The 16,034-nt window shown below is 38.8% G+C and overlaps 1 protein-coding gene across 2 annotated transcripts in view; it reads right to left on the reverse strand.

Annotated features, from left to right (window-relative positions):
- MAP3K5 (mitogen-activated protein kinase kinase kinase 5) overlaps positions 1–16,034 on the reverse strand; it is a 115,204-nt gene that overhangs the window by 32,983 nt on the left and 66,187 nt on the right. For both annotated transcript variants that reach the window (XM_068938394.1, XM_068938395.1), the window contains exons 9-12: positions 11,048–11,207; positions 8,264–8,417; positions 5,156–5,263; positions 109–158 (exon numbers count right to left, since the gene is read on the reverse strand). In XM_068938394.1, the coding sequence (XP_068794495.1) occupies positions 109–158; positions 5,156–5,263; positions 8,264–8,417; positions 11,048–11,207 (472 nt within the window). The remainder of the gene's footprint in view (positions 1–108; positions 159–5,155; positions 5,264–8,263; positions 8,418–11,047; positions 11,208–16,034) is intronic.

Consider the following 16,034-nt stretch of genomic DNA (forward strand, 5'->3'; position numbering starts at 1 on the left):
TGCAGAAGTAGCTGAAATACTCTGATTCAATGTTGTGCCTGTTATTCCACCAAGGCCCACAGCATTAGCTCAGCATAATTCGTTTCAAAACATGAAAGAGAAACTCACCTTACTCCCCTGATAGAAGCAGCACTGAAGTTCCACTCATGAATACCTTTCTGTAACACACAGAAGAAAATAAACATTCCTTTTTAAAGTGAAGAGCCAGTAGACATATCTTTTAACCTAGAACTCAAGAGATTGAAAGAGAAACACTTCAATTATAACAGTCTATTACCTTGTAATAGTTATTCTTCAGGGCATTTTTTTTCAGCCAAAACCAATGTGACACAAGTTCTAGATAAACGTTTTAATTTGCTTGTTTTTTCACCCTTTACTTTGCAAATACAGTGCATTTTTTTAGAAGCTATGCAAAAGCAGCAGAGCAGAAGGGCTGCCTGTATAGACTATCCTGGATGCTGAACTCAAGGTCATGTGCAACCCTCTGGAAAGATGTACAAAAAACTCCATCTCTGGGAATAACAGAATCTGCTCTACAGGCTCCTTAGGATATGGGGAAAACAGGCGGAGAGAGACAGAAAACAAATTCTGATGCTGGAGTACAAGGTGGCAAGTTCCTGAAATGTAGGAGGAATTGCTTGGGGAAGGAATAAACCTAAAGGCAGACTGTCCAGGGAGACAGGAAAAGAGATTATTTCACTGGGAATACAGTAGAGAGCAGTGAGGCTGTACCAAAGCCCTGAGAGTTGCTGGATTGGTAAACCAGGTTGAAAGAAAGAAACCACTCCGCAAAAACATTAAGGGTCATTTATTTTCAGAACTTTTATTTTCAGATCTTTTAAATTTTAATCCATCACATAGGAGAACTGAGTTCTCTCCCTAGACAGTCATATTGCTTTCAGTTTAAGTTGTAAGCAAACTTCAGGAATCAGAAGCCTTTTGTATCTTCTGATGAAAACACTCTTCTTTCAGAAAAGTTGGAATGACACCACCTCAATGTTGCGGCAACCTTTATAGCAAAAGGGCATGGTGTCAGCCACAAACATAACCAAATGTATCCCAAAAGAAGACACAAATTGGGTAGCTTATAATACATGTCCTGAATAGCGAGATACATAGAAGTCGTAACAGCTACACTGCCAAAATAGTTGTACTACGCGCAACAAATCATAGAGGAAACTTTTCTCTCTGCTACAACATTTTTCTGTTAGACTTCCTGGATTAATTTCTCCTTCATAATTCTTTCTTTTCTGTTCAAATTTCATTAAGGGATGTGATGCTAATATAAGATGCCTAATCACAATGCGCCAGACACAGCTGCAGTATTCTTTCTTGAAGCACAAATTTCACACAATCATAATTGTAAAGAACAATTAAAGTGTCCAGTACTTCTCCAATGTAAAATGGGGGGCTGGGGTTTCCAATGAGGGAAGGGGACAAGAAAGGAAAGTAGCCAGAGGTGAATAAAAGATGGGACTGAGTCTTGAAGTGGAGGTACCAAATGATGTCAGTATGAAGCGTTTGTGAAACTACCCTTTGAGTTGCCTTGTTCTCTTGCACAAGGATCATCAGCTCAATCCCTTCACTAATAAGAAGGGAACATCTGCAGTGTCTTTTATTCCTCCTTCTGCATACAAACTCTGCAACTTGCCAATTTTCCATCCCTGGAAACTTTCTTCAGTGCTTTGCTATTGGTACTTGTCCAATTCCCACTACTGGGATAATCTAAATCTAAACCTAAAACAAGCACCCTGGCAGCCAGAACTGTTCAAGAAACATAACAAGAAGCCTAAGTGATGTGGGTTTTACCTGCCATTTACGTACAACTAATCTCTCACAGATTCATACATCTTTCATTTACCACATCACGTTCTCAGGCAACAAAATAACACAAAAGCTATGTCCCTCATGATCCTGCCAAGTTTTGAATATATTGGAGTAAACATATCAGACATGCTATCCAAATTCAGCATCTGTTCTTTGGTTAGGCAAAAAAACACCAATCATTCAAAACAAAACTCGAAATGGATTCAGAGACCAATACGAAACAGAGACAGGCTGTTCTATTTCAAACTTGCAAACAGCACTGCTGCATTCCTCTAAACCTATGACGAAAAAACTGCTAAAATTAGTGAACTGCAAGGCAACATAATGTGCATGCTAAAAAATATAGTGCCATATGACTTTTATACACATTTGTCCATATTAAAATTCATATTATGAAAGGCATAAGCATTCAGATTACATTGCTAAAAAGCCACAGAAAAGGAAGAGGACATGTCATTTTTCCTGGCACTGACTGTCAACCTCCATTAAAAAGTTACTGGTTTCAGACTCCACTGTTTGAGTTCCATTTTGCATCTGAAGCAGAAATGCAGTTTGTGCATGAAAAAAAGAGTTCATACACTTTGTAACTCACAATTTTTATTCTCAGAACACTGACTGAACTTTGGAAAATAACTCTATAAGTGAATACATCAATTTATGAGCCAAAATGAACTGGAATCTGAACCATGAGCTGGTAAAGCTCTGACAGACCTATGATGGGTAGATTAAAAGTAGGTAGTTGAAGCAGTTTCCAGACCCAGCTGCCTATCTTGCCCTCACATCAAGGACAGCTGGTCTGTGCTTGTTATGGCAGTTTTTAGCCTTGCATATTCAGAAGAAACAAAGTGAGAGCATTTTTCACTTGGCCTGAAAGATGGTACATCTATTTCCTTCAGAAAAATCTCTTATCAAAGACAGATACTGCACTAGTGATATTCAACTGAAAAAGCCAGTTCCCTTCTGATGGATTCCCTTCCCTCTCCTCCCTTCTGATGGATTCTAAGGACTTCGACAAACTTGCAAGAGCAGCTTAACATTGTAAAATTGAAACTGTAACTACTGTACTGCCCATTGTGTTCTTTCGATGAGTATCACTGCTTGCAGGGCAGTGATGCCTGAACTGTGTATTAATCAGATCCCAAGCTTCTGCATAAGCTCACCACAATAAGGATTCTGGCTAGAACAAAAGTACTAGCAAGTCCATCAAAACCTAACCTTGTTTAATGTTATTGATTAATAGCAGGGTAGCAAAAGCAGGAAACACTAATCTGCAGAAAAGAGAGAGAGACCCTGCCTGAACATGGAAAAAAAAACTGGCATGCCATACTGGAGGAGAACCTTGAAAAATGGAGTAACAAAACTGCAAAACAAGAAAACACTACAAAGTAAAAGTTATAAACTGTGGCTAGCCAAAGTCATTATCAACTGAACACCAAACAGGTACAAACTAATATATTCGGATCCTTCTCCCAAGCACAGGATGACTTGACCCATCAAATGAGATAGCCATGAAGAAGGCCAACGCTGGAAGTGTCAAGCAAGACAACTCCAGAAGCTAAAAGACACATTAACGCACCACAAAAGACTTTTGAATATGGTCTACAGTCTGGGTGCACACGCTCAAGAAAGGTTAACTCAAGCTGGAATATAAGCAGAAGTCATGGGAGGGTGATGCCATTATTGTTTACACACAAAGCCTATTTTTTTTTTTTTTGGCAAAAACAAGTAAACACTAAGAGAAATTAGCTTCTCCTAAGGTAAACTTCTGACAGGAAAATGAATTATTTAACATGAGCATATTAGCACAAGAACAAATGAGTGTGAAATGGCTATGAACACATTCAAACTGAAAGCTACAAGACTTAATGTAACATTCTTCATCCTCTCCAACAGTATCCCACTCCACACTCCCGTAGAAGGGCTGTGACACTCTGGAACCACAGTCGTTTGTGAAACCTAATCAAGCTCCATCTGAATACTTGCTATGTTATGCGAAACCTTATATGGTGAGGGCATCTGCAACAGAGGGGAAGGGGACTCAGTAGCCCTGAAAATCCATTCCTATGCCCCTTCTTATACAATAGATAAGCCACTTGACAGAATGGAATAGACTGTTTAGAGATAAATTACTCTATGAAAATAAATAATTAAAAAATCCCAAATCACAAAATACTTATTTTTTTTGGTTTTCACACAGGCTGAACCCACCTGGAAAAACATCAGTCAGAATAAACTACAAATCAACAGAAACTCATTGATCTAGCCAAATATTTCAGTTTGTGCTATAAACTAAACATGCTATTTCAGCCACTGCCCATTTACATTGTCTCATTAACAACAAAAATTCTAAGCAGAACTGCCTCACATACTCTACACACAAAAATGTTTCTCTTTTAAAACAACTCAAGTACAAAAGCCAAAGGATGAACTACCTGAAAAACAGGTCTTTGCAATCTTGCAAGCAAACAAAATGTTGCCAAGGAATAATGAACAGCGCTAGTTCTTAGAAATAAAGCCATCACCAGTGTTCTGCCTCCAGCTGACCTTTCTTCTACTCGTTCTTCATATTCTCTTCTCACGTTTCCATGCACCCTTCCTTCTCCAAGGTTTTCAGATGTCCTCCCTGTCCTCACTCTTACCAACGTTTTGCTTCCTAAGCATTTCAAAATGCAATAGCCCTTCAACCTTTTCCTCTGCCCTTGTATCTCCAGGTTTTCTAAGCTCCTTTGCAAATAATGCCTGCATATCTCACACCTTGAATATGGGCTTCCCACCTTTTTCGAGTTCTAGTTTTTCTAAGCTTCTATCTATCCTTCCACCACATATTTCTTCTTTGGTGCTTGATTGATTCCACTGCTATTTCAATATACCAATTTCTACTGCTTGCTTCATATTAAGGAAGCCTCTACCACAGCTAACGCTCAATACTGAAGGTACAAAAAGAAGAAAGTTCTATTTGTTTATGTTACATCCTTTGTGTTATTTCAGTATATTGTAAACGACTTATGAAATTTTATTCTACAGATTTGTTGTATACTGTGCACCCGTTTAAACAATCTGAGAGTTTTTGTTTTGTTTTTTGCTGATGGAAAGGAAAGATCCAATAAACAACAAGACATTCTTAAAGAAGGATTAAGAATGCTACATTAAAAAAATGCATGGGAACATACATGCAAGACATCTTTATGTATGATACTAAAACACTTTCTCCTTTGCAGAATCCATCATTAGATATGACTGTTTCCATGTTATACACCTTATGTGATATGCATACTTTTTTTTTTTTTGCACAATTTAAGTTACAACTGCAGACAACATGATGGTATACCTTATCATCAGGCAGCACATGCCAGATAGATACAGTCTTCTCTTCAGCTTCACTATTGATGGAGAGATATGAAGGCTGATAGATTTTTGTTGGTTCTAATATTAAAACCTTGTAGAAGAAAATAATTTTTAAGAGTTAGTGCAAGATATGTAAAATGTATAAACTATTAAAGTCAGTAAAAAAATATTCCTATAGTCATACCATATCAGGAGCTGCAGGGGAAACACAATGAACAATAAAACTTGAGGTACCGGGCTAGTTAAGCATGGCTCGGATTACTTAAGACACAAAATGCCAATTTCAATTTAGCTTTTTATGCAAGTCTATTGTGTATCACTCAGTAACACATATCTTAATTTTCCCACATGATTTCTCTGACTACTACCAGATTTTGAAATTTTTCTGCCACAAGTCGTTTCTTCGAAATGTCATTTGAGAATGCCTATCTCCCATGTGGATCGGAGTCAGGGTATGCCTTTATTATCTCTTGGTAGAAGCATATCTGGGTAGCTCAAAAAAAAAAAATCACATCATTCTAGAGATAGGATTAACTGCTTTTGAGTTAGACCACTGTGAACTGTAGAAGCAAGATTAAATGATTTTCGTGAGAGTAATAATCACCACTGCAAGAGGCTCAGGCTGACAACTAAAGGTCATAGAAATTTTCTTGAAATAAATGAAACAAAATCTGGAATAACCATGTAAAAGAGATGGGATGCAATGCATAAAAATTTGATCTAACATAGCCACTTCTCAGTAAATGAAGCCAATCTGCTACTTTAATAATGTTCTGCCAGAATTACTTCCAGATCTACACCCTTAACAGGAAAACATCAGCAAAGTCTGAAGAAATTTGGTTTTTCATTAAAACTTTTCTTTTTTTAAAAAAAGATTTTCAATGCTTAAAATCTGAGGTGTAAAACCATAGATCTATATCGCCTGTATAGAAGGCAGTCTCATTTTCAGAATGTAAAGTATTGATATTAGTTCAGGAAAAGGTTACTCTGTCTTCCACTGCATCATGTCTAGAAAGATTTCTGACCACCAACGATTAGCTGAAAAACGTTTAGAAGACAGGACAAAGTTAAAGATGGTTAACCACCTGATTATCTCCTTCCTTTCTTCTTCCCTCTCCCAATAAAAGCCCCAATCAAACACCATCTCCAAAATATCCAAGATGCAGAATTTCTTGTTTGATAATTTTCCTTCTAACAAACTGATTTCTGGAGTTTAAAAAACTGCTTTAAGAAATAAATAATGATAGACTGGGGCCACCTGGTCTACAAGAAGCTGATTTATGAATAAGCTGCTTGGGCTATGGGTGCCACCAGAAATTCCCTTTGTCACTTTAAAAAATACATAAACACCTCAACAGGAACTCTTGGAAGGAGCCAGTAGTCAGAAATCTAAGTCATGCCAGCTCCTACAGAGCCAAGGACCATGGGTATACACTTTGCAGCTGACAGAAGTCAAGGCCAAATTTTGAAAAGTAGTGTGTAAATGGCCTTTAACTTTGTAAATGGATGATGACTAGCTGGATTTTAAAAGAGCTTCTCTGCATCTCTAGACACTTAAATACTTTTTAAAATCTGGTTTAGATCATTGCACAAACTGGGGTGGTGTGTTATTTCTTCCTCTAATGGCTACAGAAAGGATAATGATACTGAAGTTACCAGCTAAGAAAGCAACTGACAGCTCAGCTGGTATCAACGATCAGGGAAGTCCCTGCCCTCAGGCTTTGAGAACAACTCATGGGCAGGATTCTGCAGAAAACTTCTTTTCATAGAAGTTATTTGTAACTATCTGGGAGAAGGGAGGGAAAAAAGTTATTATGTTGCATTTTGTTGGCTTGTTGAATGGTGTGATTTTCCTTCCAAATATAGCGCAAAGCACAGGCACAAATATAGTTTGGTAATACAAGAGATCATATATCTGTCTGCAATACCAAAACAGTTTCCTGTAAAACACAATCAAATAATGTGGTCACTGGGTTTATCTTTTGGCCTACACTATCAATGACCAGTTTCTCTCTTGATATGAATAAAAATCCAAACCATTTGGCTTGGGCAGTTCTGTATGTCTGAGCCTATTTTAAGTACTTAATTGCAACATTTCATCATCAAAAATTTTAAAAGGACATGGTTTCCCTTTTACAAGGTCCAGAGGATTCAAAATATTTTCTGTTTTACTTCCCTCCAAAACTTTAGGCCCATTCTCTTCAGAGAGGCAGCACAAAGCTCCCTAGAGAGTCTCATGTTTTCACTTTACTGCCTCAAGCTGTTACTATTCAACATCATCTCTTCCTTAGGGTTTATTACTCCACCTACACACAGCCCAAAGCATGGAAGCCAAAAGAACTGTACCAAGCAATCAATACACATTTCAAGCGTTTGGAGGGCAACAATGACTACTATTTAAAACACTAAGTGCTGTATTTGTTAGTAGTTACCAAAAAAAAAACTACACAAGACATTATTTCCCTTACTTACATAGATAATGCATATGGGCAACAAAAATCTTTTTACAGGCTATTTGCAGCTCCCTTTAGAGCATCAGAGGATTTAATAAATTTAAAATGTTTCAGTAAATTATCTGTCAGAGAAATTGAGAAAGTATAAGAATACATATAATCTAATGTTGTTGAAAGTTATTGTCTAATAGTAGGAACAATAGATTCCGGGCTGTTTGGGTTCATTTTCAACCTCTAGCAGAGCACAGAATTTATTAGGAGTAGCATATGCAAAGCCTGTTGAGCTAGAGAGAGAAATAAAAATCTGCTTTTCTCCAAAATGCAATATAATATAGTATCACCTGGAAGAGAATGGAAAGTTTTGCTTTAAAAAAATACCCACCGTTAGCAAACACTAAATAGTAAAGTTTATCTTGGCTTTTCTCTCATTACTTTGATATGGAACGGCCTGTTCAATCCCATTACAACCACATGCAATCAATTAAAACCAGTCTAATATGCAGGTGAAATTAATTTCTTCTGGACAAGCAGCTTATTGCCTGGCAAGCTACAAGCAAGTAGTGTTTTATTAACCATGCTTTGTATTCATTTCCTTCATTTTACAATTAAAACAAAACAATACAAGACGAAACACTTACTGGAAATCTAACTACAGACACATCTGTCTTTGTGGCTTCAACAAGGAAGTCCATCCAGAAGTCGACAAGTTCCTGTTTGGCTGTATGCTGTTCTGGATTCAGTTTCTTAAAATGCTGATAAATCAAAATAGTCTCTACAATTGACTTCAGGTACCTGCGATTATTCAAGCAGATAGAGATAGTAAATTTAACACAATTTGTAAATAATAATCTCTCTACCTTTAATCACAACTTAAGCACTCACTGTGGCAACACCAAGGCAGCCAGTAAGATTTTGGTTCTCTAGGACTGCTTTTAATCATAACAGCTTCCCATTTATAACTGGACATGTAGCAACTACATTACTAACCTGAAATATAAATGAGCTCTAGGACACTCCTTCCCGCACATGTTCCTGATCACGTATACTGTCTACTATCCTAAAGCATGAAAGCTTCATGAAATATCTAAATCCTGTACCTACAGACTAAATTGAGCCCATACGAAACTTTTCCAGTTGTGACCAGCCTCAAGGGAAACTCAGGTAAAAAGTCCACTGTTTTAACCCAGGGCGCTATTCGGCCTTCCGTATGGCATTTGTATTGCGAGTTGCTTAATACAGATTTTTATAATGTGATGCTTCTGGAATTAATTATACTATAAAGACGACAACAACTATTCTAAGCAGCCTTTTGGCAATACTAGAAAAAGGACAACAGCAGTGCTGAATCTCTCTCCGAAACGCAGTTCATTCCTTTCTCCAGTATTTTACTTTCTGGGGCTGATTTATGGATCTCCCCATAACATTGATTTCTCTTGGCCTTTTTTTTTTTTGGGGGGGGGGGGAGGGGGTGTGGAGGATGTAAACATAATCTTACATAATTTTTATGATTGCTACTGCAATGAGATGTACAAGACTAAAGAGGCTTTGTCACAGTTATCACACTCAGACTGCCCTGGAAATGTAGTTGCTAGTGACAAGATGCGAACTCAGAGGGCCTTTTGGGAACAGCTCCATAGCTAGGCCTGCTCTGACCATCCTGCCAAGGCTATCTGATATCCCGAAAAAGGTACTGTATCTACTCCCCTGTACACCACGAAGGCTCTGCTGAAGAACAGGCAATGGACTGGGAAGGAATTTCTAACAGGAGAAATCCTTCCTGAAAAACAAGTGAGAGTGCTGTATTTTCAGAGCTTAAGCCACAGACTTAAACCCCAAAGGCACCTGGTACATAAAATCCTGACAAGGAGGCGTTCATAAAGGCCAGAAAACTCTACCAGGAGACTTCTAAAGAGTATTATCCAGCTTTTTAATAAAATGTAACACATAGTAAAGCTGGAAAGCATTGCAGATAAAAGCTGTTCACAATATGTTTATAAAATATTTGGTCAGAAAAGTCAACAGACTTCTCAATTTTGATGATGTTTCCTATGTTATGTCAATACTGGATCAACATTTCCATACATGCACACATTCGTTCCCCTCTGAATTCCACCTTTCAGAGACAGACTTTTCTGCTTTTATAAAAAGACAAAAATAAATAGACCGTGATATATGCATTCTTTTGGGTGGTAGAGTGACAACATTTTAGCCAGAAAAGCCTAGGATCTCCCCAGCTAACAGCGTCCCAGTCCTTCGTGAGTAGGTGACAGGCTGCCTACATGCAAAGCAGAGCAGGTGCTGGGAGCCTGCTGTCAGGGCGCACGTCTTTTGGTTTTGCTGAACAGATGCTGAATGTACAGGGTAGTCTTGAACCTCTTGATTTACATAACCTTTCCATTAATTGGACTTTGATCTGCACTCTTCCCAATCATAATCAGATGTGACTTGCACCAGACAGCTCATTTATGTGTAAGTTCTTAAAATGGCTGGTATATGCAATAACCTATAAATACTATTTCAAGGTATTTCTGTGCCTTTTTAGCCAAGCTGTTCTACTCTGCACTCCCAGAAACAGCCAGGCGATTCTGAGTAAGCCCATGTGTTCCCACCACTTCTCCTCCTCTGCAAGGTAATTGCTGAAGTATAGCATCTACAAGTAACTGCTCCTTTTGCCCTCAGAAGAGGCTGGAGCAGCCTCTGAGCAGAATGGCGAGTCCATTCTTCTCAGTCACTGAACTAAAAAGCCGTATCACATCTATCCCTGAATAAGGGCAAAAAGGGGAAGTAACCCCTAGCCTGTGTGCAAGTGTAGGGAAATAAGGCACAGACTAGTAAAATCTTTTAACAACCAGAGAAATTATCTCCTATCACATACATTTACAATAATTTTCTTGTGATCCCCCTCAAGCCTACAATTTGGAAAATGCTGCCGTGGAAAAAAATCCTGTTAATAGTAGAAGTCTCTCCAGGGACTCAGGAACATGGTTAGAACTCACAGCTTCCTTGATATAATTTGCACATATATTTCTCCCATCAATTGTTACTGTCCAACAGTAACAATTTTCTGAACATGCATTCTTAACCAGCTCTGAACACCTCCTTGTGAGGTCTGCTGTTCATAAGCATTGCTGGCCAGCTCTTACACCAAGTGATTTTGCATGCAGGGAGAAAAACAAAGCACACAATTACACATTGACCAGATTTAGCCCTGAAACAAGAATTTTAAAGATGGCATTTCTTTTGAAATTGTAGACATAACATTTTCTGGGGGAAAGAGACACACCTAACTTTTCAATTTAAAAATAAAAAATAATAAATACGAGTTATACATAGAAGTCTGAATAATTTAAACATAACACTGACTGTGACAGTTTGAATGCTTTGATATACAGTAATGTACACGATCCTGCTCATCACCTTACCATGCTGGTGCCTTTAGCTTAAATAGCTTTTCTGAAGCCTGGATCACTCTTACGTGGTCGTTAGCCAACATACTGGCCCCCAAGAAAGATCCCACTTCCCAATAGCTCTGCAGTTTCTCCAAGCTCCCCTTTTTACCAAGCAGGCTGCTGATCTTTACCCCTGTAGTAATAAGAATAATAGGTCACAGGAACGCATTGATGTAATCTTAAAATAAGTATTTTCCTGATTTGCAATCTATTCATTGCTTAAATTACTGTAGCCTCTCCATTTCAATGAATTAAGATGGAAATTATACTTACCAGACAATTTTTATATGCTTTCCAAACATCATAAGCTGTAGTGGATGCTATTTTTCCCTCCCCCTCTTCCTAAAGGCCTCTCAAGAAAGGAACTTTAAGACATCGCTGTCAGGACAAGGCCACAGCCAGATTACCTATGTTCTTGCATGGACCTCATCTGTAAAGGTAAATTGGGGCCTCAGGCTACACAACATAGCTGTAAAAACTTAACAGATGCTGAATATGGCACCTATTATGTTTTTTTCTGCTTTGTTTTTTGACTTACAAGCCCCATGCCCCAAACTTACCTTTATAGACAAGGTCCCATGCAGAAGGGAGAGATGATCCACTGGGCTTCTTCCAGCAGTGATGTTCTTTTAATTGCCGCAAGTCCTACCCCAATGAAAGACATCTATTAATATTCGTAAGTCCCTCCGCAACTCAAGACCACGGAGAGGCTCAGGTTTTATCTTGACCTGCTACGTTTTCTGAGAACTGTAAGTTTCCTTGTGGCCTTCAGGATGATTTTTAGTTCACATTAGCTGCCTAATGTTTATAGCTAACACAGGACAGGCTACACCATCACCCACAAACGAAAACAGAATTTCCAGCTTACAAAACAAGCCTCTTCACCACAGTAGTCCTCTATTCATTTTCTCCACACTCCTTCACTGTGACAGTTTCCTCCCACATCACTTTTCTTTGTTCTTGATACTAAGGCTGAGTATTTCCAAGAAAGATCAACAGTTGTGTTAAAATTTATCTTTTCCTTAACTCTGCTTGCTAGCTGACTAAACTTCGTTAAGGAAGCAGCAATACATCTTATCAGAATGAATATCACTATATTAATGACGCTTCAGTCAACAAAGTTCATTTTGTTTTCTCATGCTGTTTACATTTAGTTATCAACAGCACACAATAAACGGAGACAATTTTACATTTTATTTAAATACAGTTGGTCTATAGCCTATTGGATGTCCATTTCACATTTTGTGCTCTCTTGCCAACAAGAAGTGGTCACGTATGCCTAACACACAGAACAAAATAACACTCAAATCTAATTAAAAACACGACTTGTTTGCTTCTTAAGCAAAGGTTGTTAATTTATTCCTGAAAATATACAAGAGCTTTTACAAAACTTCTCAGATCTTTGTGAGTTTGTAATGGAGTTATCTCCATTACATTATCTCCATATCTCACAGCTACATTATCTCCATTAATTTCACAATATATGACGGTCACTGTTTTTATGTATATCACAGTAGCTCTGCAAGGCTTTCAAGCAGGGTGCTACACACACACAAATTGTCAACAGAGGGCTCCAAAATGTTTTGTTTCATGACGCAGTCAGTGGTGTCAGGTAGGAAGTGGGAAATTTAAGTTATGTTAACTCCATTTGGGTTCTAGAAACCAAAACCTACACTTTATCTACACAACACAATAAATGGAAAAACTCATCTCCTCCAGGACCCTAGAGTATTCAGCAGTCTCCTGAAAGGCTGAAGGGCTCTGCTACCACTTCCAACACGTGCATACGTGCGATTGCAACACACACAAGCAGACAGACGCCTATGAAATTCCATGGGCTTCGAATATGGCCTCACCACAGGGCAAGTAAGGAAGTGGTATCAGCAGGGACAAGAATCATTTCACAAGAGTATCCCTTTGCTAAGGGGAAGGGAAAAGGGAGCAATTCAGCTGCGTAGAGGGCCTCCGTTGAGCAAGTGGGTCGCGGCTCTCCCAGCGGCAGCGACTGCTGAGGAGCTGATGAGAAGCAGTTCGCAGCAGCGAGCCACAGTGCTGGGCTCTGGTTTGCAGGCACTCAGCCACGCTTCAAGGTGCTCACAGGAACCCACCCCCACTGCCCCCAGTGCTCTAGATGCAGGAGCAGGGCCAAAGCAAGGTGTAAAAGGAAGCGTGCGGTGTTGAGAAAGGGTACAATTCATGTGGGGAGCAGCTGGGGAACCTGGCGTGACGGGGAGAAGTACTCAGTAGGAGGTTAAGGTTGGTGAGAGTGCGGATCTGGAATCCCTGCTGATGCCATAAGGAGATATGGAGGGGAGACAGAGAAAGACAGGGGCAGGAGGACTAGATGTGCACCCCTCCCATAAACACGTGAGACCTAGCAGAGAGGAAAACCAGCAGCAGCAATATCTGAGCACACCAAGTCTGGGAATGCCGATTACATAAAGTTTCCTATATCTTGTACTATAGTAACTGTTACTGCTACACGGCCTGGAGCGGTCAGAAGTTTTAACAAAACATTCAGTGGATTGGCTCCTGCTACCTTAAAGGAGACAAGATCATCCTCTCTTCATATTCCCCTGAGATAGCTGAGGTGCTCAGTGCTGAAATGCACTCTGGTTTGCCAACCCTCCTTTATAAAGCCCATCCACAAATGTTAACTTAGCCCCAAACAGCAAGTTAAAAAAATGCCCTCAGAGTGTAGAGACATTAGCAATGGAATCAAAAGAGGAAAAACTACTTTACAGAGGGGTGGTTTTTTGTTTTCCAGTGTTTTGGTCTTTTTTTCTTAAAACAAGCAACTTCTCTCCTTCTGTCACAAACTTAACATTCTCAGAAAAAAAAAAAAGCAGAATTCCAGTATATTTTATGAAAAATATTTTGCTTTAACAATAAATGAGCAAAGATAAAGGAGCTATTAATGGGTAGCAATTATGTTTATAATAGCAAGAACATACCCACAGCTTGTGAAGAAAATAAGACACAGTAACTAGATATTACTTTTTGTTTGTTTGTTTGTTTTACTATGAAGGCTTTTTGAATAAACTGCTTTCCTTGCTCAAATATTGACAAAACAATTCATGTTACTGGATCCTTTGTGTGCCAAAGTCACAGCCTACAGAGATCATTAGTGCCAATGCAAAGCACCGCATTTATGTTTTGGTCTCAAAGTTCTGCACCACGGTTAAGAAAACAACCCTGTTCAGAAAACATATAGAGGACTTTTATTAAAGCTTCATGTGATCATTTCATTATGAACTATTATTCTGTCAAGTATAGATGGGAAAATTTAGAAGACAGATTTTCTGACCAGATGCAAATGGGTAAAAGCCACCTTAGTTACCAGACTTATTCTTACTTTTACTAAAATTATTACATTACTGCAAAGGTAATCAGATCTGTATCTTCTATTTACAGCCTTATACACCCTCAGAAGTGCTGGTATGGTTCTGTCATATCCGTCTTTAGCCTTTCCCAACCTACCAATATCACTTCCATGTAACCCGGACTGAACTTCAATCTGCTTCTCTCTTCATCCTCCCCCGAAGATGGACTTGTTCTGGGTTCTGCATGCTATCGACAACGCTGCGGGTGGACACCACACTGACAGCGCTGCCAAACTAATGCTCACCAATGGTATCACGAACACAGATCAAAACAGGAGATGACACTAAAGAATGACATATGACCTTGGGCAGAAAACAGATTTTCCAACACAATCCCTGTGGTTTACTTAGCTTTTGTTAAAAAAAAATCACATTTGTTGAAGACAAAAAAAAAAAAAGCTAAATTGCCCTCAGAACCTAATACAACTCAGGCCAGTTGACAAACTTCACTGTACCACATGGACCCAAGCCTTATCACCAAGAAATTAATGACTAATGACACACGCAGGGTCCATATTATCTCTGGATTTGAAACCTTGTTTCAAAACAGCTAAGTCGGTCATAGTTTCAAAGTATCTTGACATTTCCTATAAACACAGTGAAATAAGATTAGACACTGTAGATAACAGGAGGGATTGTTTATATCAAGGGTTTTCAGCCGAGGCCAAGCAAATTTGTACATAAAAGTGATTATCTCGCCGATATCTTCAAAATATCCTTCCACCAACCAGCAGCTGGGTATTCCTCCACTAAATCATTCATCAGCCATGGATGGAACCTGAAGCAATAAGGAACCCTAAGTAATGTCTGTAAAATTCTCCATACATATAATAGGGCAAATAACAGCGACCAAACTCACAGGAAAAAGACATCAAGCATCTGATCCAAATTTCATCAGTATAATCAATGTGTCCAAATCTAACTGGCCATAGCCTGTGTGCAATTGAGAAGCTTCCTTAAATGGAAGCATTCAAATTAAACTACACAACAAATATAGGCCAGATTCAGTAAGCTATCTGTAATTTAAAATTAGGCCAGCTAAGTTAAAATTTGCAGATGCTATGTAGAAAGCAAAATGTATATATTTTTACCTCCTACACTGACACAAGAACTCAAATTTCAGTGTAGGAGATGACAGCATTCTATCCAACCCCAGAAGTGAAATCACACCCACACACAGAAGGGCAAGCACGGTAGTTAGGGCAACTCTACACAGCCTATCACATCCAAATGAACACCCTCGCTACCACCAGAGAAGTTCATTTCCAATTCCATTATTCTTATGAAAATAACCATCTTGCTCCAAGCTTCATACTCAAAAGACTGCTCAGCATGAAAAAGAGAAATTCACATAACATCCCTTTCCCTGTGATCCATTGTCTGAAACGATCTTCACTGAAAACAGATTCCTCTCATCATAGTACTCTATGTAGTATAGCTTTTGTAAGAGGAACAACACAGACCAAAACCATGATTGTACTTTTGAGGAGAAGAAATTGAGAGTACAGATGGTCAGATAACGATGTTAGCATCTTGTGAGGGAGACTAACACTCTGTTTCATCCCAAATCAAAGCTA

The sequence above is a fragment of the Struthio camelus genome, chromosome 3 (genome assembly GCF_040807025.1).
Source record: "Struthio camelus isolate bStrCam1 chromosome 3, bStrCam1.hap1, whole genome shotgun sequence".
Classification (NCBI taxonomy): domain Eukaryota; kingdom Metazoa; phylum Chordata; class Aves; order Struthioniformes; family Struthionidae; genus Struthio; species Struthio camelus.